Here is a 27,659-nt window from a genome sequence, read left to right on the forward strand (position 1 = left end):
AAGCCCACACGAATCAACACTATTTTGAAATTCAAATGGTTCAAATGGCTCTGAGCACTATGGGACTTAACATCTGAGGTCATCAGTCCCCTAGAACTTAGAACTACTTAAACCTAACTAACCTAAGGACAGCACACACATCCACTCCCGAGGCAGGATTCGAACCTGCGACCGTAGCGGTCGCGCGGTTCCAGACTTTAGCGCCTAGAACCGCTCGGCCACTCCGGCCGGCCAACACTATTTTCACAAGGGCCACTTTATTGCTACGGTGCACAGTATAGTAATGTAGCTCAGATTGGCAACAGGCGTAAACATTCCTTAGCGACCCAAAGTCGCACCTTTAAGTGTGCGATTAGAAATCTGCTTAGATTGAACTTTTAAAGAAGCAGTTTTGCGGACCACATTGAAAATTCATGTGAAAGTTTTCGTTGAATGATTTTTTACGATCTTCGCAAAGGCCTAACTTTATAACAATACATCGAATCGCTTCGCTCAATTTTCGGTAACCAATGACATCCAGAAAAGACTGTTTACAATCGGCTTACAGAATTTCATCATGGACATGTTGCCATCACGACGAATTTCGTGAAGGTTGACCAAAGTCGATTGTTGTTAGATAAACGTCGAACGTCGATGCTGTGCTCTGCATGATAACGAAGTGTCGGCATGTGGCTTTGCTTGAGACAGAGGCATCCTTAGACATTTCGAAGACTGCAGTACATTCTGCATTAACACTTAGCTATGATAAAGATCTGTTCCTGATGGATTCCACACAGTTTTACTGAAAATCACAAGCAGTAACGCATCAGTGATGTAGGAGTGTCAGTGACAGACTCAAAGGGCCATAAACTGACCAAACAGATTAACAAGTTCAGTATATTACCGATTATTGCGCAATGAATTACCAGCGCTACTGCAGAACGTCAGCCTTGCAGAAAGACAAGGCGGGGTATCACTCCACTTTCAACTGAATGTGCGACAGTACCTCACCGCAATATTTCATGGGTTATGGTTTGGTCGAGGCGATCCTGTAGCGTGGCTTCCCTGTCCAACAGACCTGAGTTCGTTGGATTCCTGGTTGTGGGGACATTTGAACTGAGGCGAAAAAGTCATGGGATACTTCCTAATATCGTCTCGGACATGCTTTTGCCCAGCGTAGTTCAGCAACTCTACATGGCATGGATTCAAGAAGACGTTGGATGCCCCTGCAGAAATATCGAGTCATGCTGCCTGTATAGCCGGCCATAATTGCGAAAGTGTTAACGGCGCAGTTCGTGGACGAACTGACCTCTCGATTATGTTCCATAAATATTTGATAAGATACATGTCGGGCGATCTGGGTGGTCAAATAATTTGCTCATGTTGTCCAGATAGTTCTTCAAAGCAATCGCGAACAGTTGTGGCCCAGTGACTTGACACATTGTCATCCATAAAAATTCCGTCTTTGTTTGGAAACATGAAGTACATGATCTCAGTTGGTTCATTTGGGCCAGAGGACACAGTCCATTCCACGTAAACACAGCCCACACCATTATAGTGCCAAACCAACTTGCACAGTACGTTGTTGACAACCTGGGTCCATGACTTCGTGGACTCTGCGCCACGTTCGAACCCTATCATCAGGTCTTATCAACTGCAATCGAACTCGTCTGACGAGGCCACGGTTCTTCAGTCGTCTACGATCCAACTGATATGGTCACGAGCCCATAAGAGGCACTGTGGGCGACGTCGTGCTCTTAGCAAAAACACTACATCTACATCTACATTTATACTCCGCAAGCCACCCAACGGTGTGTGGCGGAGGGCTCTTTACGTGCCACTGTCATTATCTCCCCTTCCTGTTCCAGTCGCGTATGGTTCGCGGGAAGAACGACTGTCTGAAAGCCTCTGTGCGCGCTCTAATCTCTCTAATTTTACATTCGTGATCTCCTCGGGAGGTATAAGTAGGGGGAAGCAATATATTCGATACCTCATCCAGAAACGCACCCTCTCGAAACCTGGCGAGCAAGCTACACCGCGATGCAGAGCGCCTCTCTTGCAGAGTCTGCCACTTGAGTTTGCTAAACATCTCCGTAACGCTATCACGGTTACCAAATAACCCTGTGACGAAACGCGCCGCTCTTCTTTGGATCTTCTCTATCTCCTCCGTCAACCCGATCTGGTACGGATCCCACACTGATGAGCAATACTCAAGTATAGGTCGAACGAGTGTTTTGTAAGCCACCTCCTTTGTTGATGGACTACATTTTCTAAGGACTCTCCCAATGAATCTCAACCTGGTACCCGCCTTACCAACAATTAATTTTATATGATCATTCCACTTCAAATCGTTCCGCACGCATACTCCCAGATATTTTACAGAAGTAACTGCTACCAGTGTTTGTTCCGCTATCATATAATCATACAATAAAGGATCCTTCTTTCTATGTATTCGCAATACATTACATTTGTCTATGTTAAGGGTCAGTTGCCACTCCCTGCACCAAGTGCCTATCCGCTGCAGATCTTCCTGCATTTCGCTACAATTTTCTAATGCTGCAACTTCTCTGTATACTACAGCATCATCCGCGAAAAGCCGCATGGAACTTCCGACACTATCTACTAGGTCATTTATATATATTGTGAAAAGCAATGGTCCCATAACACTCCCCTGTGGCACGCCAGAGGTTACTTTAACGTCTGTAGATATCTCTCCATTGAGAACAACATGCTGTGTTCTGTTTGCTAAAAACTCTTCAATCCAGCCACACAGCTGGTCTGATATTCCGTAGGCTCTTACTTTGTTTATCAGGCGACAGTGCGGAACTGTATCGAACGCCTTCCGGAAGTCAAGGAAAATGGCATCTACCTGGGAGCCTGTATCTAATATTTTCTGGGTCTCATGAACAAATAAAGCGAGTTGGGTTTCACACGATCGCTGTTTCCGGAATCCATGTTGATTCCTACATAGTAGATTCTGAGTTTCCAAAAACGACATGATACTCGAGCAAAAGACATGTTCTAAAATTCTACAACAGATCGACGTCAAAGAGATAGGTCTATAGTTTTGCGCATCTGCTCGACGACCCTTCTTGAAGACTGGGACTACCTGTGCTCTTTTCCAATCATTTAGAACCTTCTGTTCCTCTAGAGACTTGCGGTACACGGCTGTTAGAAGGGGGGCAAGTTCTTTCGTGTACTCTGTGTAGAATCGAATTGGTATCCCGTCAGGTCCAGTGGACTTTCCTCTGTTGAGTGATTCCAGTTGCTTTTCTATTCCTTGGACACTTATTTCAATGTCAGCCATTTTTTCGTTGGTGCGAGGATTTAGAGAAGGAACTGCAGTGCGGTCTTCCTCTGTGAAACAGCTTTGGAAAAAGGTGTTTAGTATTTCAGCTTTACGCTTGTCATCCTCTGTTTCAATGCCATCATCATCCCGGAGTGTCTGGACATGATGTTTCGAGCCACTTACTGATTTAACGTAAGACCAGAACTTCCTAGGATTTTCTGTCAAGTCGGTACCTAGTATTTTACTTTCGAATTCACTGAACGCTTCACGCATAGCCCTCCTTACGCTAACTTTGACATCGTTTAGCTTCTGTTTGTCTGAGAGGTTTTGGCTGCGTTTAAACTTGGAGTGAAGCTCTCTTTGCTTTCGCAGTAGTTTCCTAACTTTGTTGTTGTACCACGGTGGGTTTTTCCCGTCCCTCACAGTTTTGCTCGGCACGTACCTGTCTAAAACGCATTTTACGATTGCCTTGAACTTTTTCCATAAACACTCAACATTGTCAGTGTCGGAACAGAAATTTTCGTTTTGATCTGTTAGGTAGTCTGAAATCTGCCTTCTATTACTCTTGCTAAACAGATAAACCTTCCTCCCTTTTTTTATATTCCTATTAACTTCCATATTCAGGGATGCTGCAACGGCCTTATGATCACTGATTCCCTGTTCTGCACTTACAGAGTCGAAAAGTTCGGGTCTGTTTGTTATCAGTAGGTCCAAGATGTTATCTCCACGAGTCGGTTCTCTGTTTAATTGCTCGAGGTAATTTTCGGATAGTGCACTCAGTATAATGTCACTCGATGCTCTGTCCCTACCACCCGTCCTAAACATCTGAGTGTCCCAGTCTATATCTGGTAAATTGAAATCTCCACCTAAGACCATAACATGCTGAGAAAATTTATGTGAAATGTATTCCAAATTTTCTCTCAGTTGTTCTGCCACTAATGCTGCTGAGTCGGGGGGTCGGTAAAAGGAGCCAATTATTAACCTAGCTCGGTTGTTGAGTGTAACCTCCACCCATAATAATTCACAGGAACTATCCACTTCTACTTCACTACAGGATAAACTACTACTAACAGCGACGAACACTCCACCACCGGTTGCATGCAATCTATCCTTTCTAAACACCGTCTGTGCCTTTGTAAAAATTTCGGCAGAATTTATCTCTGGCTTCAGCCAGCTTTCTGTACCTATAACGATTTCAGCTTCGGTGCTTTCTATCAGCGCTTGAAGTTCCGGTACTTTACCAACGCAGCTTCGACAGTTTACAATTACAATACCGATTGCTGCTTGGTCCCCGCATGTCCTGACTTTGCCCCGCACCCGTTGAGGCTGTTGCCCTTTCTGCACTTGCCCGAGGCCATCTAACCTAAAAAACCGCCCAGCCCACGCCACACAACCCCTGCTACCCGTGTAGCCGCTTGTTGCGTGTAGTGGACTCCTGACCTATCCAGCGGAACCCGAAACCCCACCACCCTATGGCGCAAGTCGAGGAATCTGCAGCCCACATGGTCGCAGAACCGTCTCAGCCTCTGATTCAGACCCTCCACTCGGCTCTGTACCAAAGGTCCGCAGTCAGTCCTGTCGACGATGCTGCAGATGGTGAGCTCTGCTTTCATCCCGCTAGCGAGACTGGCAGTCTTCACCAAATAAGATAGCCGCCGGAAGCCAGAGAGGATTTCCTCCGATCCATAGCGACACACATCATTGGTGCCGACATGAGCGACCACCTGCAGATGGGTGCACCCTGTACCCTTCATGGCATCCGGAAGGACCCTTTCCACATCTGGAATGACTCCCCCCGGTATGCACACGGAGTGCACTTTGGTTTTCTTCCCCTCCCTTGCTGCCATATCCCTAAGGGGCCCCATTACGCGCCTGACGTTGGAGCTCCCAACTACCAGTAAGCCCACCCTCTGCGACTGCCCGGATCTTGCAGACTGAGGGGCAACCTCTGGAACAGGACAAGCAGCCATGTCAGGCTGAAGATCAGTATCAGCCTGAGACAGAGCCTGAAACCGGTTCGTCATACAAACTGGAGAGGCCTTCCGTTCAGCCCTCCGGAATGTCTTTCGCCCCCTGCCACACCTTGAGACGACCTCCCACTCTACCACAGGTGAGGGATCAGCCTCAATGCGGGCAGTATCCCGGGCAACCACAGTCGTAGTCCGATCGGGGGATGCGTGGGACGAGCTGGCCGTCCCCGACAAACCCCCATCCGGACCCCCACAGTGATGCCCATTGGCAACAGCCTCAAGCTGTGTGACCGAAGCCAACACTGCCTGAAGCTGGGAGCGAAGGGATGCCAACTCAGCCTGCATCCGAACACAGCAGTTGCAGTCCCTATCCATGCTAAAAACTTGTGCAAAGAACGTCTGAACTAATCTACAGAGAGCGCAAACAAAACGACACAAAATTGAAGCGGTTATTAAAATACAAGATTGCCTAGTAAATGCAGTAATTCTGCCACTTGTGCACTGCTGACACACTGCTCGGCGGCGGAAGGAGACTACGCGATTTAACACTATTCGAGTACTAAAACGTGATGCTACAACTCTCAAATACTATAATACGCCCGAAATTTATGAATTAAACAATGCAAGTACCAAAAACACGCAAAGAAATTAAGAATTAAACTATGTAACAAATGAGTGAGCTAGGAGTATACGACTTGCTGCTGCAGCTGCTTATCCAACGGCGGCAGGGAGCACACTGACTGTGACCAACCGACACTGGCCGTTCAAAACAAAAACAGATGACAGACGACTACGCGAATTTACACTATTCAGGTACTAAAACGCGATGCTACAACTCTCAAATACTATAATACGCCCGAAATTTATGAATTAAACAATGCAAGTACCAAAAACACGCAAAGAAATTAAGAATTAAACTATGTAACAAATGAGTGAGCTAGGAGTATACGACTTGCTGCTGCAGCTGCTTATCCAACGGCGGCAGGGAGCACACTGACTGTGACCAACCGACACTGGCCGTTCAAAACAAAAACAGATGACAGACGACTACGCGAATTTACACTATTCAGGTACTAAAACGCGATGCTACAACTCTCAAATACTATAATACGTCCGAAATTTATGAATTAAACAATGCAAGTACCAAAAACACGCAAAGAAATTAAGAATTAAACTATGTAACAAATGAGTGAGCTAGGAGTATACGACTTGCTGCTGCAGCTGCTTATCCAACGGCGGCAGGGGGCGTAGGTCGTCTGCTGCCATAGCCCGTTAACGACAAATTTCGCCAACTGTCCTTGAGTTTATTTCACGCGGTATTGCTTGTCTGTTAGCACAGACAACTCTAAGCAAACGCCGCTGCTATCGGTCGTTAAGCGAAGGCCGTCGGCCACTACGTTATCCGTGCTGAGTGGTAATGCCTTAAATTTGGTTTTCTCTTCACGCTCTTGACACTTTGGCTTTCGCTAATGATTTCCGAAACGGAATGTCGCATGCGTCTAGCTCCAACCACCATTCCGCGTTGTGTGGCCTTAATCATGTCAGAAACGTTTTCACATGAATCACCTGAGTGCAAATGACAGCTGCGTCAATGGACTGCCATTTTATACCTTGTGTGTAGTATCACATGTATGCGACACTAACTCAGTCTGTATATGTGCATATCGCTTTCCCATGTGAAAAAGGCATTGGTGAACGAGCAATCCATTGACAATGTGCATAAGTTACAGGAACATATGACCGACACATGTGACACATTGTGGATGGGGCCAGGTGTATCTGAAAGCGTGCGTGAATCACTGCTAAGAAGAGCTAAAAGAAGTGTTAGGATGTGTGATAATCACGTGGAGCATACTACCTATAGAGTATGCTGCTAGGTAAGACAGACGAGAATCAGAGGACAGATCGTCCCATATATCAACTGGTATTGCTTTCTACACATATAATTTTGGGAACTTTTCTTCTGATTTTGACCAATACTGTCTCCTGTAGGAAAATGTGAGACATCCTGTATAACACAGTAACAGGACAAAACATGGGTGTAGCCTATTCATACGGATCGGAAGGTAAGCGTCAAACAACAGACGGGGTTTTGCAAGACGACAGATTCCAACAAAAGAAGTCCTTTCATGAAGCATTTTCAAGAAAATGATCGTTTATGTCTTTGGTTACATTGCCATATGACGATCAGTGTTTTAGAGGATCGCAGAACAGATAACTTTGAATTGTGTGCAACAATTTGTGTGTTACAAATCACCGAAGTAATCAGTAAAAAGAGCCGAAAACGTAGCATCATTCATCACCATGAAAATGCCAGTTGCCTCACGTACCGTAATGCAATAGATTATTTGACGAGGAAAAACGTGGAATTAATGTCGCTTTGCCTGCTGTTTTCTGGTTCATCATATAACGCCTTCTTTTTGTTCCCTTATTCCAAACAAAACAAAAAATGTGGACAGCTGTTTTGGTCACCTAAAGAGGCTGTTTTGAGGTACCTACATCATAGCGAAAAAAAAATCTTTTTGGGGTTGCTTCGAACGGAAAACAATTAATACAAAAAAGTTTTTGTTTCGTTGCTTTTGTAAAAGCTTGAAAGGCAGTTCTTGCACGCATTCAAAAATTCTTCTATTGGATGCAAGGAGTTGTCAAAGTGTTCAAATCTGTGTGAATTCCTAAGGGACCAAAATGCTGAGGTCATCGCTCCCTAGACTTACACACTACTTAAACTAGCTTAAACTACCTTATGCTAAGAACAACACATACACGCATGCCCGAGGGAGGACTCGAACCTCCGGCGGGAGGGGCCGCGCAATCCATGACATGGCGCCTCAAACCGTGCGGCAGGAGTTGTCAAGCAGACGATTAAAATTTGTTTCTAAAGTTAAATTTTATTAGCTATTACCGTCTTCACATTACTGAGTAAGTGACTACGGATTTTGTTGGCTGAATGTGTGACTCCTATATGTGCCACTCTGAAATCAAGTGATGGATTTTCATTTCTTCTTCTAGTATTATACGCTACCTGATCAAACGTATCCGACCACGTCTACGTAACACGGAATTGACCACCAAATGTCACGAGACGCGGCTCGATAGCATAAAAGGATGCGGGGATTATTGTGCTGTCAGTAGGAAACAATAACAGCGGAATGGGTCGGTCAGCAGAGCTCACTGAATCCAGTCATTGGATGTCACCTGGGTAACAAATCTGGCACGAATATTTCAACCCTTTTAAAGTTGTTCAAGTTGGCTGTTGGTGATGCGACTGTGAAGTGGAAACGTGAAGGAAGTTGCCTGTCGTCTTATGTAGTGGCAACACTGAAGTACAGAGGAGGTGGTATTTTACGGTATGGGAGTGTTTCTAAAGGTCAGGGTCTGGTTCCCTTCCTGTGCTTAAGAAAACTCTAAATGCGGAAGGATATGAAGTCATTTCAGCATTGTGAACTGCACATGGTAGAGGAACAGTTCGGAGCCGATGAATGTTTGCTCCAGCGTGACATGACCCTGTCATAAAGCAGCATCTGTAAGGTAATGATTTGTAAACAATAAACGTTCTTTAAATGGACTGACCTGCCCTTCTCTCCAGACCCGTGTGTGCAGCATCGCTGTCTTCTCTGGCTTCGGCTATTGAGGAGGAATGGGCTGTCACTCCTCCACAGCCATCCAGATACCTTATTAAAAGTGTCCCCGGCAAAGTTCAAGGCGCTATAAAGGTCAAGAGCGGACAGGCCATAAATTAAAGTTCACTATTGATTGCCGGCATGTTACTGCTGTTCCCGAAATACTATTGATTGCTGACAACAAATTCTGTAACGGAGTAAATGTTCTATGACGCTGGTGTATGCCCAACTCTTTGAGGAACTGTCTACAAGAAGTTCTAGAGTGGTCATCTAATATTATTATTGTTAAACGTCACATTGAAACGAATAGTTCCTTCTTCAACGAAAGGTTCTAACAGAATATGACATTAATGAGTGAAAATGTAAGTTAATCAAGCTTTTACTTTTCACTTCCAAATTCCGCTGTTACCTGTAAGGCATACGTTCAAGAACTTAGAAGCTTAAGAAGAAGCATGTGACACGTAGTTTGGGTTCTAATCAACCATCCAAGAATTTAGAATATTCTCTTCCATTTACTGATTTGCGCTCACACATTGTATCTAATTTTAGGATCAGGGCTTGTGTACAGAATTGCATGTTATTAATTTTATCTACGTTCAGCGACAGTTCACTGGAAAAGAAGCAGTTAATAGTTTTTTCCACCGTTCAAATGAACAAATTGCTACGTATGGCTTGATTACAATCCTTGAGTAGTCATGAAAGGTACCTATTGTAGCCTTTGGGATATTATTAGCCGATATTTTATGCAGGGTGTTAAAAATGTACTCCACATTTTGAGAGGTGGTAATGTCGACTAAAACAGGAAAAAAACGTCGAATAAACATGGGCTCTAAAATGCATATCATAAGAGATATGAGCACCTGTTCATCTTCGCTACTGTCACATCTTCTCTACCGAAAGCTCTTCGCTATTACGAATAACCTACAGAATGCAGTAAGCAAATGACAGCACATCATTCTGTTATCGTGAAACAGCAGAGCCCCTTACGTAATATGCTTGCTATTACATACGATCTGCACTTGCGACTCATCGCTATCGGAGATGGTCAGCATCGACAGAAAATTAAACGCTAACCTCCCTTCTTTTCTTGACGACCAAGACACGTTGATATATTCACAGATATGTGATAGGTTTAAAATAGAAAACAACTGAAATTGTAGGCTAGTGATACATTTCCAGGAGATCAGCCGAGTTTTATTTCCATTTTTGTAAATTATTTCGAAGACGACCCGACTGTCTTCTTCAAGTGTTCCGAATTAAGCTGCTTGTGTTCTTGCTGCCGGTGCTCCAAACAGCAAAACTCACAACACCTGAAGAAGACGAGTGGGTTGGTCATCTAAACATTGTGCGACAATGAAAATACAAAGTCGATTGAACTCCCAGAGTTAAATCAGTAATGAATCAACCACAACGAGGAAATCTGAATGATCAAAAAAGTTTTGTATTTTTCGTAAAGAAAACGAGACCCACAGGAGATGACACATAAGTATCGCAACATGTTTTAAGGAAGAAAACTCATAGCGAGGCATGTTTCTGTCCGACGTCGTAGGGAATCATGCACTCTGAAAAACTCCAGGTTGGTGACGGATGCACTGGGAGACATTAATGAGTGGTTCGTCTTGTGTTTGTACACTATTAATGTTGCTTGGGTACACCAAAGATTTCAAGTATCTCCACAACAAAAAATCCAAGGAGCTGAGATCGGGAGAGCGAGCTGGCCAACGCACTGGACCTCCCCGACCAATCCAATACAAATCAAATGTCTGTGCGAGACGTTCTCGAACATTTCGGAGAAAATGGGTTCGTGCGGCATCATGCATTTACCACATCGCCAGCCACTGCTGGAATGGTACCTTGTGTAGTTGGACTGACAGATCCGTTTGATGTGAACTGACGATATCGTGCACCAGTCAACGTGGTTGGTAGTATGTAAGGGCCCATTAGTTTATCACCAATGATTATTGCCCATACATTACTTTCTGACGCCTTGCTTCTTCAACTGCATGTGGTTTTACACCAACCCACTCATGTTGGGTGTGAAAATTGACAGTCTCAACTTGCCTGAAACAAGCCTTATCTGTGAGCAGATCTTTGTTGTGAAAAGTGTATCTTCACCATAACTTTGCAAAAGCCATTGGCAGAAGTGCATTCTGGACGGCTGATCTTGTGGCTAAAAGGCCTGAATACACTGTACGTGATATGGGTATAGCAACTGTACATGGCAGGATCGCCCAGATTAGAGGATGTCTACCTCCGACAGATTCTGAAATTCGACGTACACTAGTTCCAGGATCTTCTTCCTCTCGTTGCAATACCCTCTCCCCCATAACTGGAGTACGACTGGTACGAGCCGCGCGGAGTGGCCGCGTGGTTACAGGCGCCATGTCACGGATTGCGCGGCCTCTCTCGCCGGAGGTTCGAGTCCTCCCTCGGTCATGGGTGTGTGTGTTGTTCTTAGCATAAGTTAGTTTAAGTAGTGTGTAAGTCTAGGGACCGATGACCTCAGCATTTTGGTTCCTTAGGAATTCACACACATTTGAACATTTGAACGAATGGTGCGAGGTCTGCAATGATCCGCCGTACTTGGAGCTGTGGAACCAGAGTCTGCTAGTAGCTGGAAAACACGATTGAATAACTGTGCTGATGGTAGCATGCGTACTGGATATTTTTCAGCTTCCCTTTGCTAGACCGTAACAGAAAATCATGTCTGTCGTTTTCCGTGTGGAAAAATAGTCTACCATTTTGCTAGTAAGTGCAAAGATGAAACTACAGCCTAAAAACATTTCACAAATTTAACAAAGCACAAACTGGTTCCGTTAGAACTAACGTTGCGCTGCACTTACTGAGTACTGTGAATACGGTTTATAGTAACAGCATTAACAGGCGTTTACCGAATGCTGAATACATGGATAATAACAGAGGAATCTGTTACTATTTGTTTACTGCATTCTGTAGGTCGTTCGTAATAGCAAAGACTTTGCAGTAGAAGAGATGTGTTTCACACTAGCGAAGATGAACAAGAGCTTATGTCTCCTTAAGTATGCATTTTACAGTCCATGTGTACTGGAAAGTTCTGTTTTGTTTTGGTCCGTATTACCAACTCTCAAAATATGGAATACTTCATTTTTAACACGCTGTTTATAACAAGAACGGCAGTAGATTCAATACCAACCTCTGTGGTACAACTGTAGTGAGCATTCTCCATTCTGAAGATGTCGTTCCTTTGTTATACTCTCTTGGTGTCATGATCTGATACTCTGCTGTCTTTTAGTAAGACTGGATGAAAACCTGTTACGAGCAAGATCTCTGATACAATAATATCGGAGCGCTGTACGAGAAGACTGAGAACTGCACAATCAAATGCCTTTGATAAGCTGTAGAAAATATTTGTCGGCGATATTTTGTCATTTAAATTTTTTTATAAGCTCAGACGTGAAGTGATAAATAGCCTGTTCCGCCGTGAGGCTCTTTTGAAATCGATGTATGTAATTTTGGGATGTATTTTGATTTTGAGTGCACAGGCTCTCGACCCATAGTATTGGGGGTTGAAGGAAAGTTTAGGGTTAAGGGTCCCTACACTTTCTGATATTTGCACAGATTGTCTATACAGAAAGCGTTTGCACAGACAAATAGTTGCGTGGGATGAATCGCCGACTGAAAAATTTGTCTGAGTTACTACTGTCTGCGTTCGGCCTGCAACCGTAGCGGTCACGCGGTTCCAGACTATAGCGCCTAGAACCTCTCGGTACCCCGGCCGGCGACACGGACCAGATGTGCAAACCAAATGAAGTGCTCTGGTATTACAGATGTGGCACAGAATGTTTCTAGGATGATATGGCTCAACAATGCAGGTGATATCACATAAGAAAATTTGAGATCACCATAGCTTCAGCCATTTCCCAAGTACCTCAATGTTACTGTAAGTCATTCATAAGCACTTAAAGATTTTCTCATTATTTATTTATTTAATCTTAACAGGTTTGGGCCTTCAGGCCCACTCTTACATCGGACGAGCATTTCACACATACATTTTTACCACATAGTTACCTAAAAAATAACAATAATTTTAATACGATATATAGTAATAAATGATATGAGTGTATGTAGAGACAATCTGCATAAACAGTACTGATTAAGAACTCTTAAAGTTAATACTGGAAGTTCTTCTACTACGAGGTGCATTCAAGTTCTAAGGCCTCCGATTTTTTTCTCCGGACTGGAAAGAGATAGAAACATGCGCATTGTTTTAAAATGAGGCCGCGTTCATTGTCAATACGTCCCAGAGATGGCAGCACCGTACGGCAGATGGAATTTTACCGCCAGCGGCGAGAATGAGAACTGTTTTAAATACTTAAAATGGCGACGTTTTCCTTACTTGAACAGCGTGCAATCATTCGTTTTCTGAATTTGGGTGGTGTGAAACCAATTGAAATTCATCGACAGTTAAAGGAGACATGTGGTGATGGAGTTATGGATGTGTCGAAAGTGCGTTCGTGGGTGCGACAGTTTAATGAAGGCAGAACATCGTGTGACAACAAACCGAAACAACCTCAGGCTCGCACAAGCCGGTCTGACGACATGATCGACAAAGTGGAGAGGATTGTTTTGGGAGATCGCCGAATGACTGTTGAACAGATCGCCTCCAGAGTTGGCATTTCTGTGGGTTCTGTGCACACAATCCTGCATGATGACCTGAAAATGCGAAAGGTGTCATCCAGGTGGGTGCCACGAATGCTGACTGATGACCACATGGCTGCCCGTGTGGCATGTTGCCGAGCAATGTTGACGCGCAACGACAGCATGAATGGGACTTTCTTTTCGTCGGTTGTGAGAATGGATGAGATGTGGATGCCATTTTTCAATCCAGAAACAAAGCGCCAGTCAGCTCAATGGAAGCACACAGATTCACCGCCACCAAAAAAATTTCGGGTAACCGCCAGTGCTGAAAAAATGATGGTGTCCATGTTCTGGGACAGCGAGGGCGTAATCCTTACCCATTGCGTTCCAAAGGGCACTACGGTAACAGGTGCATCCTACGAAAATGTTTTGAAGAACAAATTCCTTCCTGCACTGCAACAAAAACGTCCGGGAAGGGCTGCGCGTGTGTTGTTTCACCAAGACAACGCACCCGCACATCGAGCTAACGTTACGCAACAGTTTCTTCGTGATAACAACTTTGAAGTGATTCCACATGCTCCCTACTCACCTGACCTGGCTCCTAGTTACTTTTGGCTTTTTCCAACAATGAAAGACACTCTCCGTGGCCGCACATTCACCAGCCGTGCTGCTATTGCCTCAGCGATTTTCCAGTGGTCAAAACAGACTCCTAAAGAAGTCTTCGCCGCTGCCATGGAATCATGGCGTCAGCGTTGTGAAAAATGTGTACGTCTGCAGGGCGATTACGTTGAGAAGTAACGCCAGTTTCATCGATTTCGGGTGAGTAGTTAATTAGAAAAAAAATCGGAGGCCTTAGAACTTGAATGCACCTCGTACTGCTGCTGCCACTAATAATAATAATAATAATAATAATAATAATAATAATAATGACAATGATAATAATAATGATAATGGCAGATATAAAATGTGTTGATAGGCGCACAAAATTGTTATTTTCTGATATAACGAGTTTCAGCGAAGGGAAATTATGTAGACTGCACCAGCTAAGAGCACTAGATAATTGGAAAGATCTGGTTGGAAAGAAGGATGTAGCTGGATAACGAGTGTGTGCAGGTACAAAGGTAGACATTACTGTGACTTAGGTAGATATGCCATTAACTGTCTTTTGAAACTGGAGATGCTATACAGTTTTTTAATACAATGAGGGAGATTGTTCTAGAGTCGGATCCCTGCTGCAGAAAAGGACTTCGAGAAAGTGGCTGCTTGATGAAATTTGCTCTGAGGGGAACGGGTGTTTCTTCCATGTTGTTCAGACAAGAGTGTTAAGGTAGAAGAGAGAGATGAGGGTATGTGTACGATGATAAGATAGTAGAGGAGACAGAGTGTACAGAAATCTCTGCGCTTGTGTGCTTGCAACCAGGATAATTGTATGTATGATGGTGAAATGTGATCAGAAAATTCTAACGTTGCAGATATATCAAACACACGCCTTTATAACCGTTTCCAGGAGCCGTGAGCTTCCCTGAGACAGATCTAGCAGGATAACATCGCTGTTATCAATAACTGAAAGTATAAGCTTTTGTACAAATTTCTTTTTCAGCTCAAAAGAGAAGAGCTTTTTATATTTTTGTAGCGCATGGAGAGACGCAGATGCCTTCTTGAACATTGCAGTTATGAGCTCAGTCCAATTTAGTTTCTCATCTATTATTACTCGTAGACTCTTTGCTGAGGGAGAGAAGTTGATATTTATCCCATTTAGGATTAAAGATTGTAGGGATTCCCGATATTTCGGGCTAATGAGCCTACAGTGACCAACCAGTACCTCTTGAGTTTTGGATGGGTCGAGCTTTAACCCTATATTCGGTGCCCGTTTTGATAACGCACTCAGGTCAATGATACAATTCTCAGAAGTCGTCCTGAAGTTTATTGGTCTTGTACTTGCATACGACTGGAGGTCATCAGCATACATTTGGTGTTTGCAATAGGACAAAATTTATGACACATCATTGACATACAATGAAAAGAGTATAGGACGTAATGCCGAACAGTGGGGAACGCCTGATACTGTCTCCATTGTGACTTTATGGTACCAGACACCAGATGTGATGCATTGCTGTTGAGACGTCAGATACGAGTGGAGCCATTTTGTTGCATGTGATAAGAAATTTGAGCTACTGAGTTAGGCAAATAAAATATCGAAGTCTACAGTGTTGAAGGCTTTTCTGAATTCTAAGAAATACATGATAGTCGCCTACTGTCCATCCATAACAAGCTTCAGCTCATCTGTTACCTTTATTAAGGCAGATGTTGCGATGCGATGTTTATGATAACATGATTGATGTTCGTCTAGTAGGTTGACTGCAGTTGGTTAGCTGGACGTGGACTATATATTCTAAGCCTTTCTGTAAGGTGGCTTAATTATTCATGTAGCGCCACCCTATATAATTTTATTCATATTTCTATGCTCACATAGTACTCTCCAGGTCTCTTAATATTATGAATGGGTAACTGAGATGTTCTTTTCGTAATACGTATTACTACTTACAAAGGGCATGTGTAACTCCACATATTGCCAGGAATCTAATTAGATATTCACTTATCGTTGTGAAAAGCTGTTTTTTTTTCTTTTATTCGGCACAACAGCCTAGCAGAGAGAGACGGCGGAGGGTAGCAAGCAACTAGCTTTCGGCATGGCATGAATTTGTAGCTTAAAGTGGGCTTCAGGGCCGAAGCTATCGCCACTCTTAACATGACAGATGGTAGCATGTCCACCGGCTAGCTAGTGCTCGTCCAAAGTCGCGAGGGCCGTGTGAAGGAATGTCTCCTCGATTTGAAAAAAAAAGCAGCGGTTGGAATCTTCCATGGGAACTGAAAGACACTGCATCTCAACCGCTGCTTTGGAACGGCGCTCGGAATCACTGCCGTCGTTGATGGATGACTTGGACCTTTTCCAAAGCTAAAGAGAGGTTCGACTTTTAGTAAAGAACGACACTTTGCCTACTGTCTCCAGGAACGATGATCTTGCTACAGTCTCATGGCCGCGAAGATGAGTCGTGAACACTGTTAACTGCCACACACGGCCAGCGCTCATACATGCACAAGCACTGGAAGCTATTTGGTGAGGTACAGGCAACAATGCTTTTCCATGGTACACCGAAGAACCAAAGAAAGTGGTAAACCTGCCTAATATCGTGTAGGGCCCCTGCGAGCATGCAAAAGTGGCGCAACACGACGTGGCATGGACTCGACTAATGTCTGAAGTAGTGCTGGAGGGAACTGACACCATGAATCCTGCAGGGCTGTCTATAAATCCGTAAGACTACGAGGGGGTAGAGATCTCCTCTGAGCAGCACGTTGCAAGGCATCCCAGATATTCTCAATTACGTTCATGTCTGGTAAGTTTGGTGGCCAGCGGAACTGTTTAAACTCAGAAGAGTGTTCCTCGAGCCACTCTGTAGCAATCCTGGACGTGTGGGTGTCGCATTGTCCTGCTGGAATTTCCCAAGTTCGTCGGAATGCACAATGGACATGAATGGATGCAGGTGATCAGACCGGCTGCTTACGTACGTGTCCTCTGTCAGAGTCGTATCTAGGCGTATCAGGGGTCTCCAACTGCACATGCCCCACACCATTACAGAGCCTCCACCAGCTTGAACAGTCCCCTGCTGACATGCAGGGTCTATGGATTCATGAGGTTCTCTCCATACCCGTACACGTCCATCCGCTCGATACAATCTGAAATGAGACTTTTCCGACTAGGCAACATGTTTCCAGTCATCAACAGTCCAATGTTGACGTTGACAGGCCCAGGAGAGGCGTAAAGCTCTGTGTCGTACAGTCATCAAGGGTACATGAGTGGGCCTTCGGCTCCGAAAGACCATATGGACGATTTTTTGTTGAATGGTTCGGACGCTGACACTTCTTGAGGCCCAGCATTGAAATCTGCAACAATTTGCGGAAGGGCTGCGTTTCTGTCATGTTGAACGATTCTCTTCAGTCGTCGTTGATCCCGTTCTTGCAGGATCTGTTTCCGGCCACAGCGATGTCGGTGATTTGATGTTTTACCGTATTCCTGATATTCACGGTACACTCGTGAAATTGTCGTACGGGAAAAATCCCTACTTCATCGGTACCTATCGCTCGTGCGCCGACTATAACACCACATTCAAACTCACTTAATTCTTGATAAACTACCATTGTAGCAGCAGTAACAGATCTAACAACTGCGCCAGACACTTGTCTTATATAGGCGTTGTCGACTGCAGCGCTGTATTCTGCATGTTTACATATCTCTATATTTGAATACGCATGCCTATACCAGTTTCTTTGGCGCTTCAGTGTATGAGTCATGGGGTGCAGTATTTGTTAACTTCGCGGAGTTAGTCGTTGTGGTAACTGATGACGGGAGTTAGTTGCTTGATTTGCAGGATGCACTTTGCATCTTTGTACGGTATTTGCTCTTCTGATTTCACTTTTTATCAGCACTTCCTGATATGATTTTCGCTTGGACATTGACAATATTCATTACGTGATCCCAGAATTGGAAACATAAAAGTTTCTTTAATTTTTCACTCATGGTCATCTTGTCGAAGGTTTTCCCATCTGAACGCACATTAAGGAAGTTAAATAGCATTTTTCAATAGCGCACATTTTCATTCAAGATTTAGGTGTCTCTCTTAACAAGTATGCGTTGCTGCGTGGTGGTTGACCTGTGTATTTCACGCAAGGTAATTAATCTGTGAAGGTGGGCATAACCCCGTTAAATTCAGGTGGACTATTTCATTACCTTCTGAAAAGTAAATTTGCATGATTGCACTCCGTTTTCTAATCAAAGGGGCTTTAACTTTGTATCTCAGGGCTATAATTTTGCATCTGAGGGGTACGCACTACTACGACCACAACCACTCCACCTCACACTTGGAGAGTGTAGGAAGACTGCAAATAGGTCGGTAATCAGCGGATGCCGTGGCAATGTTACTTTTTAGGTACTGGCTTAACTAGTCCCCTTTCTCAGGCCTCAGGGAAAACACTACAACGTCATTTCTCCTTGTGTGAGGTGTAACATACTGCAACCACACAAAGAATGTTTATTTGCTCTAGGTAGTTAAAGAAATATTCTTTTTCAGTTTTAGACCCTTCAAACGATTAACACGCGACGAGGTTACACGGTTTAGAAACCGTTCTTTTGTCCATGTTATCTGTACAGGTCTTTTTCTTTTTACAACTTCTGAAATAGTAGCACTAGGTAGAATAGTTATCTTATAAGAAAATTCACTTAATTTATCCATGGCCTGAAAACCCTCTGTGTTCGCGGGCTACTGATTCAGGGCTGTGCGAAAGATGCATTGTGGTTGGAAGGTGTAAATGCGAATTGAATACTCCAGACCAGATGTGCAGACGATCGTTGAGAACTGGTCTCCGCCGACAAACCTGAACTTGTAAAGGGCACGTTTAGACAGTACCAGGTAATTAGCGGAGCAGAGCACGGGCAGTGGGCTGGGCTACTTACAGAGCAGGACGATGTGGAGGGGCAGGCGGCGGCCGAGGAAGATGACGAGCGCCTGCGCGTGCCAGAAGTTGTCCACGTCCTCCAGGCTGTACGACATCCCCTCCACCACCAGGCCGTGCAGGGCAGCCGCCAGCCACACGTAGGGCAGCCGGCCCCCGTTCCTCAGCGCTGCAATCACGGACGCCCGCTTACTCACTACGAGCTACTCTCAAAGGTATGACTGCATGGTGCTGGTTCTTTCGGACACGTCCGAAACAACACACCATGCGGAACCCGCAGCTGTCATACATGCTATGTACACTACTGGCCATTAAAATTGCTACACCAAGAAGAAATGCAGATGATAAACGGGTATTCACTGGACAAATATATTATACTAGAACTGACATGTGATTACATTTTCACGCAATTTGGGTGCATAGATCCTGAGAAATCAGTACCCAGAAAAACCACCTCTGGCCGTAAAACGGCCTTGATATGCCTGGGCATTGAGTCAAACAGAGCTGGATGGCGTGTACAGGTACAGCTGTCCATGCAGCCTCAACACGATACCACAGTTCATCAAGAGTAGTGACTAGCGTATTGTGACGAGCCAGTTGCTCGGCCACCATTGACCAGACGTTTTCAATTGGTGAGAGATCTGGAGAATGTGCTGGCCAGGGCAGCAGTCGAACATTTTCTGTATCCAGAAAGGCCCGTACAGGATCTGCAACATTCGGCCGTGCATTATCCTGCTGAAATGTAGGGTTTCTAAGCGATCGAATGAAGGGTAGAGCCACGGGTCGTAACACATCTGAAATGTAACGTCCACTGTTCAAAGTGCCGTCAATGTGAACAAGAGGTGACCGAGACGTGTAACCAATGGCATCCCATACCATCACGCCGAGTGATACGCCAGTATGGCGATGACGAATGCACGCTTCCAATGTACGTTCACCGTGATGTCGCCAAACACGGATGCGACTATCCCGATGCTGTAAACCGAACCTGCATTCATCCGAAAAATGACGTTTTGCCATTCGTGCGCCCAGGTTCGCCGTTGAGTTGACCATCGCAGGCGCTCCTGTCTGTGATGCAGCGTCAAGGGTAACCGCAGCCATGGCCTTCGAACTGATAGTCCATGCTGCTGCAAACGTCGTCGAACTGTTTGTGCAGATGGTTGTTGTCTTGCAAACGTCCCCATCTGTTGACTCAGGGATCGGGACGTGGCTGCACGATCCGTTACAGCGATGCGGATAAGATGCCTGTCATCTCGACTGCTAGTGATACGCGGCCGTTGGGATCCAGCACGGCGTTCCGTATTACCCTCCTGAACCCACCGATTCCATATTGTGCTAACAGTCATTGGATCTCGACCAACGGGAGCAGCAATGTCGCGATACGATAAACCGCAATCGTGATAAGCTACAATCCGACCTTTATCAAAGTCGGAAACGTGATGGTATGCATTTCTCCTCCTTACACGAGGCATCACAACAACGTTTCACCAGGCAACGCCGGTCAAGTGTTGTTTGTGTATGAGAAATCAGTTGGAAACTTTCCTCATGTCAGCACGTTGTAGGTGTCGCCAACGGCGCCAACCTTGTGTGAATGCTCTGAAAAGCTAATCATTTGCATATCACAGCATCTTTTTCTTGTCGGTTAAGTTTCGCGTCTGTAGCACGTCATCTTCGTGCTGTAGCAATTTAAATGGCCAGTAGTGTAAATTGAGTTTGGAGATGGGGAGAAAGGAAAGGAAAAGGGAAGAACCTTTGGTGTCAGCTGCAACGGCATTTCATGAGGAATCAGCGGCGAACGATAACGTGTGCCAGACAAGATTCGAACTCAGAATTTCCTGCTTACTAGGCAGTTGCGTTAACCATTGCGCCATTCAGACACACTGTTTATCGCAATTGTGCGATCTCAGCACGCCTCCCGGCCAATCTGCATTCCCACCCAATCCCAACTATCCACAGTCTTTGTCCGTGTCCTCCATGCTCGCTACTTTGAGAACCCCACAGGAAGTCGAACGTAATTATGCATCCTCACTGAAGGTGACGGATTCATTGCCCATTGAGACGAATCAACTATACGAATGTGTGGTTTCTGCTCTTTTGGACATGTCTGAGACAGCAGACACCACACATTTATATAATTGATTCGCCTTGAAATGCCGTGTTCGGATGAACAGACACAAGCCATTCATACAACTGATTCGCCCAGATGAGTAATAAACACCACATTCAGTGCAGATGCACGATTAAGTTTGACCTCCTGCGAGAATCTCAAAGCAGCGAGCGTGAAGCACGTGGACAGGGATTGCGGATAAGTGGCGCTGGGTGGGAACGTGGGTTCTCCAGAACGCGTGCCGAGACAGTTTGCACAATTGCAATAAACTGTCTTTGTGGAGCAGTGGTTAACGCGACAGCCTACTCAGTAAGCGATCAAGGGTTTGAGACCCGATCCGGTACTCATTTTCACTCGTCGCTAACAATTCCAGATAATGAATGAAGGTAGGAGACGATGTAAAGCTGTGAGGACGAGGCGTGAGTCGTCCTTGGGTAGCTCAGTTGGTAGAGCACTTGCCCGCGAAAGGCATTGGTCACGAGTTCCAGTCTCGGTCCGGCACACAGTTTTAATCTGCCAGGAAGTTTTTAATTCCAGATAAAGTCTCGATGCAGTTCCTTTCCTTTCTCCCCCCTCCCCCCCCCCCGCACCTAAACGCTCAGTTATATAATACTATCTAAAAATCAGCTCGGCACCACAGAAACGCAATCGCGTGAAGCACAGGGCAGGTTTAAGACCAAGCGGCAACTATAGCACTGATGGAGTGTTGGGCGATTATTCAGAAATATGTACTCATATTTTCAAACGTATTTATCCACGATCTATATAATATACGAACATAGCTTTTAATAAAATTTCATTGCACTAACAGAAGCACTAACAAAAGCTACGAGCTTATACCTTTGAACCATTATAAACATTACTCATGACTCTAATAGTACCCCTCAATGTTGACTTTATTAGCTTCATTCACATAAAGAGGAGAATCACTATTTACGAATTGTAAGACTAACCAGTAGCAAACTGAAAAACACACATCAGAAAAAAATTTGCATCAACTCGGTTCCGAGAGTTCCAGAAGCTGTACAGAAAATTGGAATAGAGATCAACATAAACATCATTTCCACCCTTTTTATTGCTCATGAAAACCTTACATTGCATGTTGTACCATCATACAGAAAGACCTTCAGAGGTGGTGGTCCAGATTGCTGTACACACCGGTACCTCTAATACCCAGTAGCACGTCCTCTTGCATTGATGCATGCTTGTATTCGTCGTGGCATACTATCCACAAGTTCATCAAGGTACTTTTGGTCCAGATTGTCCCACTCCTCAACGGCGATTCGGCGTAGATTCCTCAGAGTGGTTGGTGGCTCACGTCGTCCATAAACAGATCTTTTCAATCAATCCCAGGCATGTTCGATAGGGTTCATGCCTGGAGAACATGCTGGCCACACTAGTCGAGCGATGGCGTTATCCTGAACGAAGTCATTCACAAGATTCACACAATGGGGGCGCGAATTGTCGTCCATGAAGACGAATGCCTCGCCAATATGCTGCCGATATAGTTGCACTATCGGTCGGAGGATAGCATTCACGTATCGTAAAGCCGTTACGACGCCTTCAGTGACCACCAGCGGCATACATCGGCCCTACACAATGCCACCCCAAAACAGCAGGGAACCTCCACCTTGCTGCACTCGCTGGACAGTGTGCCTAAGGCGTTCAGCCTGCCTCAAACATGTCTCCGACGATTGTCTGGTTGAAGACATATGTGACACTCATCGGTGAAGAGAACGTGATGCCAATCCTGCGCAGTCTATTCGGCATGTTGTTGGGCCCATCTCTACTGCTCTGCATGGTGTCGTGGTTGCAAAGATGGATCTCGCCATGAACGTCGAGAGTGACGTTGATCATCATGAAGCCTACTGCGCACAGTTTGATTCGTAACATGACGTCCTGTGACTACACGAAAAGCATTATTCAACATGGTGGCGTTGCTGTCAGGGTTCCTCCGAGCCATAATCCGTTGGTAGCGGTTATCTACTGCAGTAGTAGCCCTTTGGAGGCCTGAGCTAAGCATCTCATTGACAATTCCTGTCTCTCTGTATCTCCTCCATGTCCGAACAACATCGCTTTGGTTCTCTCCGAGACGCCCTGACACTTTCCTTGTTGAGAGTCCTTCCTGGCACAAAGTAAGAATGTGGAAGCGATCGAACCACGGTATTGATCGTCTAGGCATGGTTGAACTACAGACAACACGAGCCGTGTAACTCATTCCTGGCGGAATGACTGGAACTGATAGGGCTGTCGGCCCCCCTCCGTCTAATAGGCGCTGCTCATGCGTGGTTGTTTACATCTTTGGGCGGATTTAGTGACATCTCTGAAGAGTCAAAGGGACTGTGTCTGTGATACAATATCCACAGTCAACGTATATCTTTAAGAGTGATGCAAATCTTTTTTTGAAGTGTGTAAAATTTTTGGAGCATTACTTACTTAGGTTGTGAATTCACCGCAACTGACCAAGTGAGCTGTGTGTTCTCGCTCTTCTTTCTACTAAGTTCGGAGTGTATGATAACCATTTTGCAGGTTTTTACTCATTTGTAAGACTACTTATATTATAAATTATTACACTTCATGTTAAAAAGTATAAATTGGAGAGTTTAACCTAATGACGGAACAAAATTTCCCGTCTTACCGCGGGTTTGAGAACATTTTTCTACCCAAGTGACTTGTCATTTGGCACCCTGGTAAGACCGTTAAAAATAGATCTAAATATAGTGAAAAAGAAATGGGTTGATTTTCCTTCGGAAGAAGAACTACACAGATATTCCTCCGAAACAGAAATAAATTTCTGAATCTTGTTCCAGTGTTCAACATTAAAAGAAGAAACTATTTATTTCCATTTAAGGTAATTCCTGAGATCTTTAAAGATTTTAGGGTAAGCAGAAACAACTAGATCTACTGTATTACTCTAGTTTCAATAAAAACGTGTTATCTATTAAAATCAGAGGAAAGAATGAAAGTACGTGTAAAATATCTGTGATTAGCTACTTTTTAAGATTATTTCACTTTCTGTCGGAGAAAGTGAAACAGAAATACAAAAAAAAATATTTTCTAATGCTATACTGACTTGTTAATCATAAGATACTGTTAAGCTGCCTAAGTTGTACACTATACGTGCAAAAAAACTCACCAGAAACTACTTGAATTTTAGAATATTTGCCGTGATTCTAGTTGAAAATTGATAAAGACAGTCAAAATTTTTATGAATCCAACTGAAAAGGAAAATAATTTGTGAGTGATACGAAAGAGAAATCTTGGAGTGGACTTGTGTTCAATTACTGATGACAGCTCCAGTTTGAACTGAAATATCCGTCACTCATTACCGCACCAGTTAAAAATATTTGCATCAAGCTGTCTGCCATATGGGATTAATTATTTGTTTATGTGCAAGTAATTTACTAAAGTTTTTCTTATTGTATTAGGGGGGGGGGGTTGGAAAGTAAAGTTGTTTTTATAGATTAAATTCAAACAGATAAATTGATAACAAGTTTTGATTTTTAATCAATGATGGAATCACCCTGATTATGAACAACCTCGTACCACAGTGAGCAAATTCCCGCTGACAGGTTGATAAAAATCAACTGATTTTTGAGAAAAATATCTTAGAGATGGCATTTTGGACATCATGCAAATTTTAATTTTTTTCATTTAGAAAATGTTGTAGCGATCGGAATAAATGTAAATCCGATGGTGCAATATCGGGAAAATATGGTGGGTGAGGCGATACTTGCCACTAAAGTTTTCCAGACTTCGTCTTGCGCATAGAGGTCTTGCATTATCGTGTTGTAGAATCTCACATTTTCTGTTGACGATCGCGATGCACTTTTCAAGTAGAGGTTAATTTACTCAGTCCACTTGTTCAGAGTTAAGATCTGCATTACGATACCTCCCCCAGTGGTCATTTTGACCGACTCACAGCGCCAGAGGCCGAGAACGAGGGGAAAGTCTAACCTTACAGAGAGAGTGCCAGAGATGCATTCTGCAGACACGAAGGGGGTAGCCTGGCGGACGGCCTAGCCTTGCTTAAGAAAGGGCACAAAAGGGCTGGCGGACAGAGAGAACGTAGAGATAACTTAGGGATCCTTGCAAGTACTGGAATGGAGTGGATACACAAAGCGCCAAGAATTCGAACTGAAAGTTTTGTGAAACTAAAGAACTGTGGAAGAAGTCAGTCTGCTTAAAGAAAGGTTTTCTGGACGCTAAGGATGTTACTATATAAATCACGAAGGCTAGAAGATTCGCAGGCGAAGCACAAACTATGAGACCAAATCTGAACGTGCTCCGAAGTAGCAAAGGCTGCTTATGTATTTTCAGCTCTCCTGTTTCACACCCACCTGTGGCGTGATCACGAGAGGTTGCGACATTGAGGTGTGCGAGAATAAAAAATGGCAAAGGATTCCTGTAAGAGCACCCCACCATCCAGTTTGACAACACCCTTGGTGGCACTCACCTAACTTTATTGAGAACTCTACAAAATGTACCTGTACTGAGGCACCCTATGAAGTAGTCCGAGCCACCTGCTCATAGGCAACCCCTCGACACACCTCCAATGCCAGATGCTTGCTTATAGGCGCCTAGGACTATTTCAGAGGTTGTCTCAGCACAACTACAGTTTTAAAATTATCAAGAAACGTGATGGGTGCCACTGCGGGTGTTGTCATACTGAGGGGGGGTCTTAGATGAACCGTGTTTAGTTTTTCACATATGTGTCAGTGTCGCACCCCTTTGCGATCACGCCTCAGAAGGGCGCAAAACAGAAAGACTGGAAATGCATGAACATTCTTTGATGCTTCTGATCAAATTCAAAATTTATGTAATGGTTTTTAACGGTCTGTAGTGGTTCCATCCTGCAAGCGAGAGCAAAAATTGCGGTCGCACTGCGCTCCAAAGAGGTGCGAGTACATTCAGTGGGAATGCAGCCTCACAATGTCCTTAGAGAAAGGTAGAAACGTGTGGAAGGTGCCAGCACTGTCGTAGATAGTCAAGAACATGTCAGCAGTGTCATAGGTTGTCAAGAACATCGTCCTCTTGCTCATCGCACTGTGAACTGTTGTTGTCGACCAGGAAATCTATTGGAATCAATACCCCGAGGGGGTATAACCTAGCCGGCCGGAGTGGCCGTGCGGTTCTAGGCGCTACAGTCTGGAACCGAGCGACCGCTCTTGTCGCAGGTTCGAATCCTGCCTCGGGCATGGATGTGTGTGATGTCCTTAGGTTAGTTAGGTTTAATTAGTTCTAAGTTCTACGCGACTGATGACCTCAGAAGTTAAGTCGCATAGTGCTCGGAGCCATTTAAACCATTTTTTGGGGTATAACCTTTATGCGCCTCCCCCCCCCCCCCCGGCCTTTTTGGGTCGATTTTGAGTGGCGCTGTGTCTGAAATATTTTCCTCGGTCACCTATCAGAAAAGCGTGTAATTTCAACGATGGGCGTCACGATTCTTACGTCCTTCACATAGGCGTCATTAGACGGAGTTATGACGACCTTCACATCGTCTGACACGTTCACGGTGGCGTTGGGCAGAATTGTGATGAAATTTGGTGCCAATGTGATGTCATTTAGTCACATGAACTTCTGAGTTCTGGAATTGTTTTCGCACGCGCCGACACCTGGCTGTTGAAGCTTGGCCACTACCTGCTGCCGCTTAGCGTGACTGAGCTCTCGGCTTGTGCCGGCCCGGGCAACTGCCGACGGACATTCGCACTCCTCCAGTGCAGCCAGGTTACATTATTTCAGAATTGCTTTGGGCAAGAAAGAATAGCCTTAGTCAAATTAGAAATCGGAGCTGATTTTGCCCCCACGATATCATGTCAACCATTAGTTGCAGCACAGTTATGCGTAAGACCTTTTTCATTGGAATTTTTGTTCTCATTAATCTTACATAGGGCATACTTTTCGTTCAACCTCATACTTAACGAAGTATTTTACATAAATTATAGAAACCGAAAATGTTTTACATCTTTCAACCCCTCACCCAAAATTTGATATGATATGAGTGGCAACCTTTTACAATATATTAAGGGGAGCCAACTAGAGAATTTGGTTCTCGGTAGAAACTATTTCTTTAATTATTTCGAAATAAACCTCAATTTTCCCGTACCACGGAGGGAAGTGTACTGATGTCTAATGTGAGTCCTGTTAGCAATTAGCGTTAAGGAATGAAATTTATGTATTGAAACAAGATGTATTCATCGTCCACTCAAACAGACATTGTTTCTAAAATTCTCTACACAAAAATTCTGATTGCGATTGTTAGAAAAGCTATCACTTTTCAGACTTCATTAGTGAATCTTTTAAAATTTGCAAGAGACATTTAGCCGACTTTGTGTCGTTTCCAGGGAACACCACGAGGAGGTAATCTCTCTTCGTGCCGCATTATATTTATTTACAATATTTATAGGATGATCATTTATTTACAATTTTTACAATAGCGCTATCGGCGTGAACTGAACCCCTTTTCAATATTTACAAGTGTTGCTGTAGCTTTAGCCATTTCCTTTTCATTGTAATTTCTGTGCACAGGCCACGCAATTAAGAAATGATTTTATATTGCCATCAACTTG

At 44.3% G+C, this 27,659-nt stretch overlaps 1 protein-coding gene across 1 annotated transcript in view; it reads right to left on the reverse strand.

Moving 5' to 3' along the window:
* Positions 1-27,659, reverse strand: part of LOC126187735 (uncharacterized) — a 113,284-nt gene that overhangs the window by 47,492 nt on the left and 38,133 nt on the right. The window contains exon 3 of the mRNA XM_049928984.1: positions 18,985-19,152. Within this exon, the coding sequence (XP_049784941.1) occupies positions 18,985-19,152 (168 nt within the window). The remainder of the gene's footprint in view (positions 1-18,984; positions 19,153-27,659) is intronic.

This window comes from Schistocerca cancellata, chromosome 5 (genome assembly GCF_023864275.1).
Source record: "Schistocerca cancellata isolate TAMUIC-IGC-003103 chromosome 5, iqSchCanc2.1, whole genome shotgun sequence".
Lineage (NCBI taxonomy): Eukaryota > Metazoa > Arthropoda > Insecta > Orthoptera > Acrididae > Schistocerca > Schistocerca cancellata.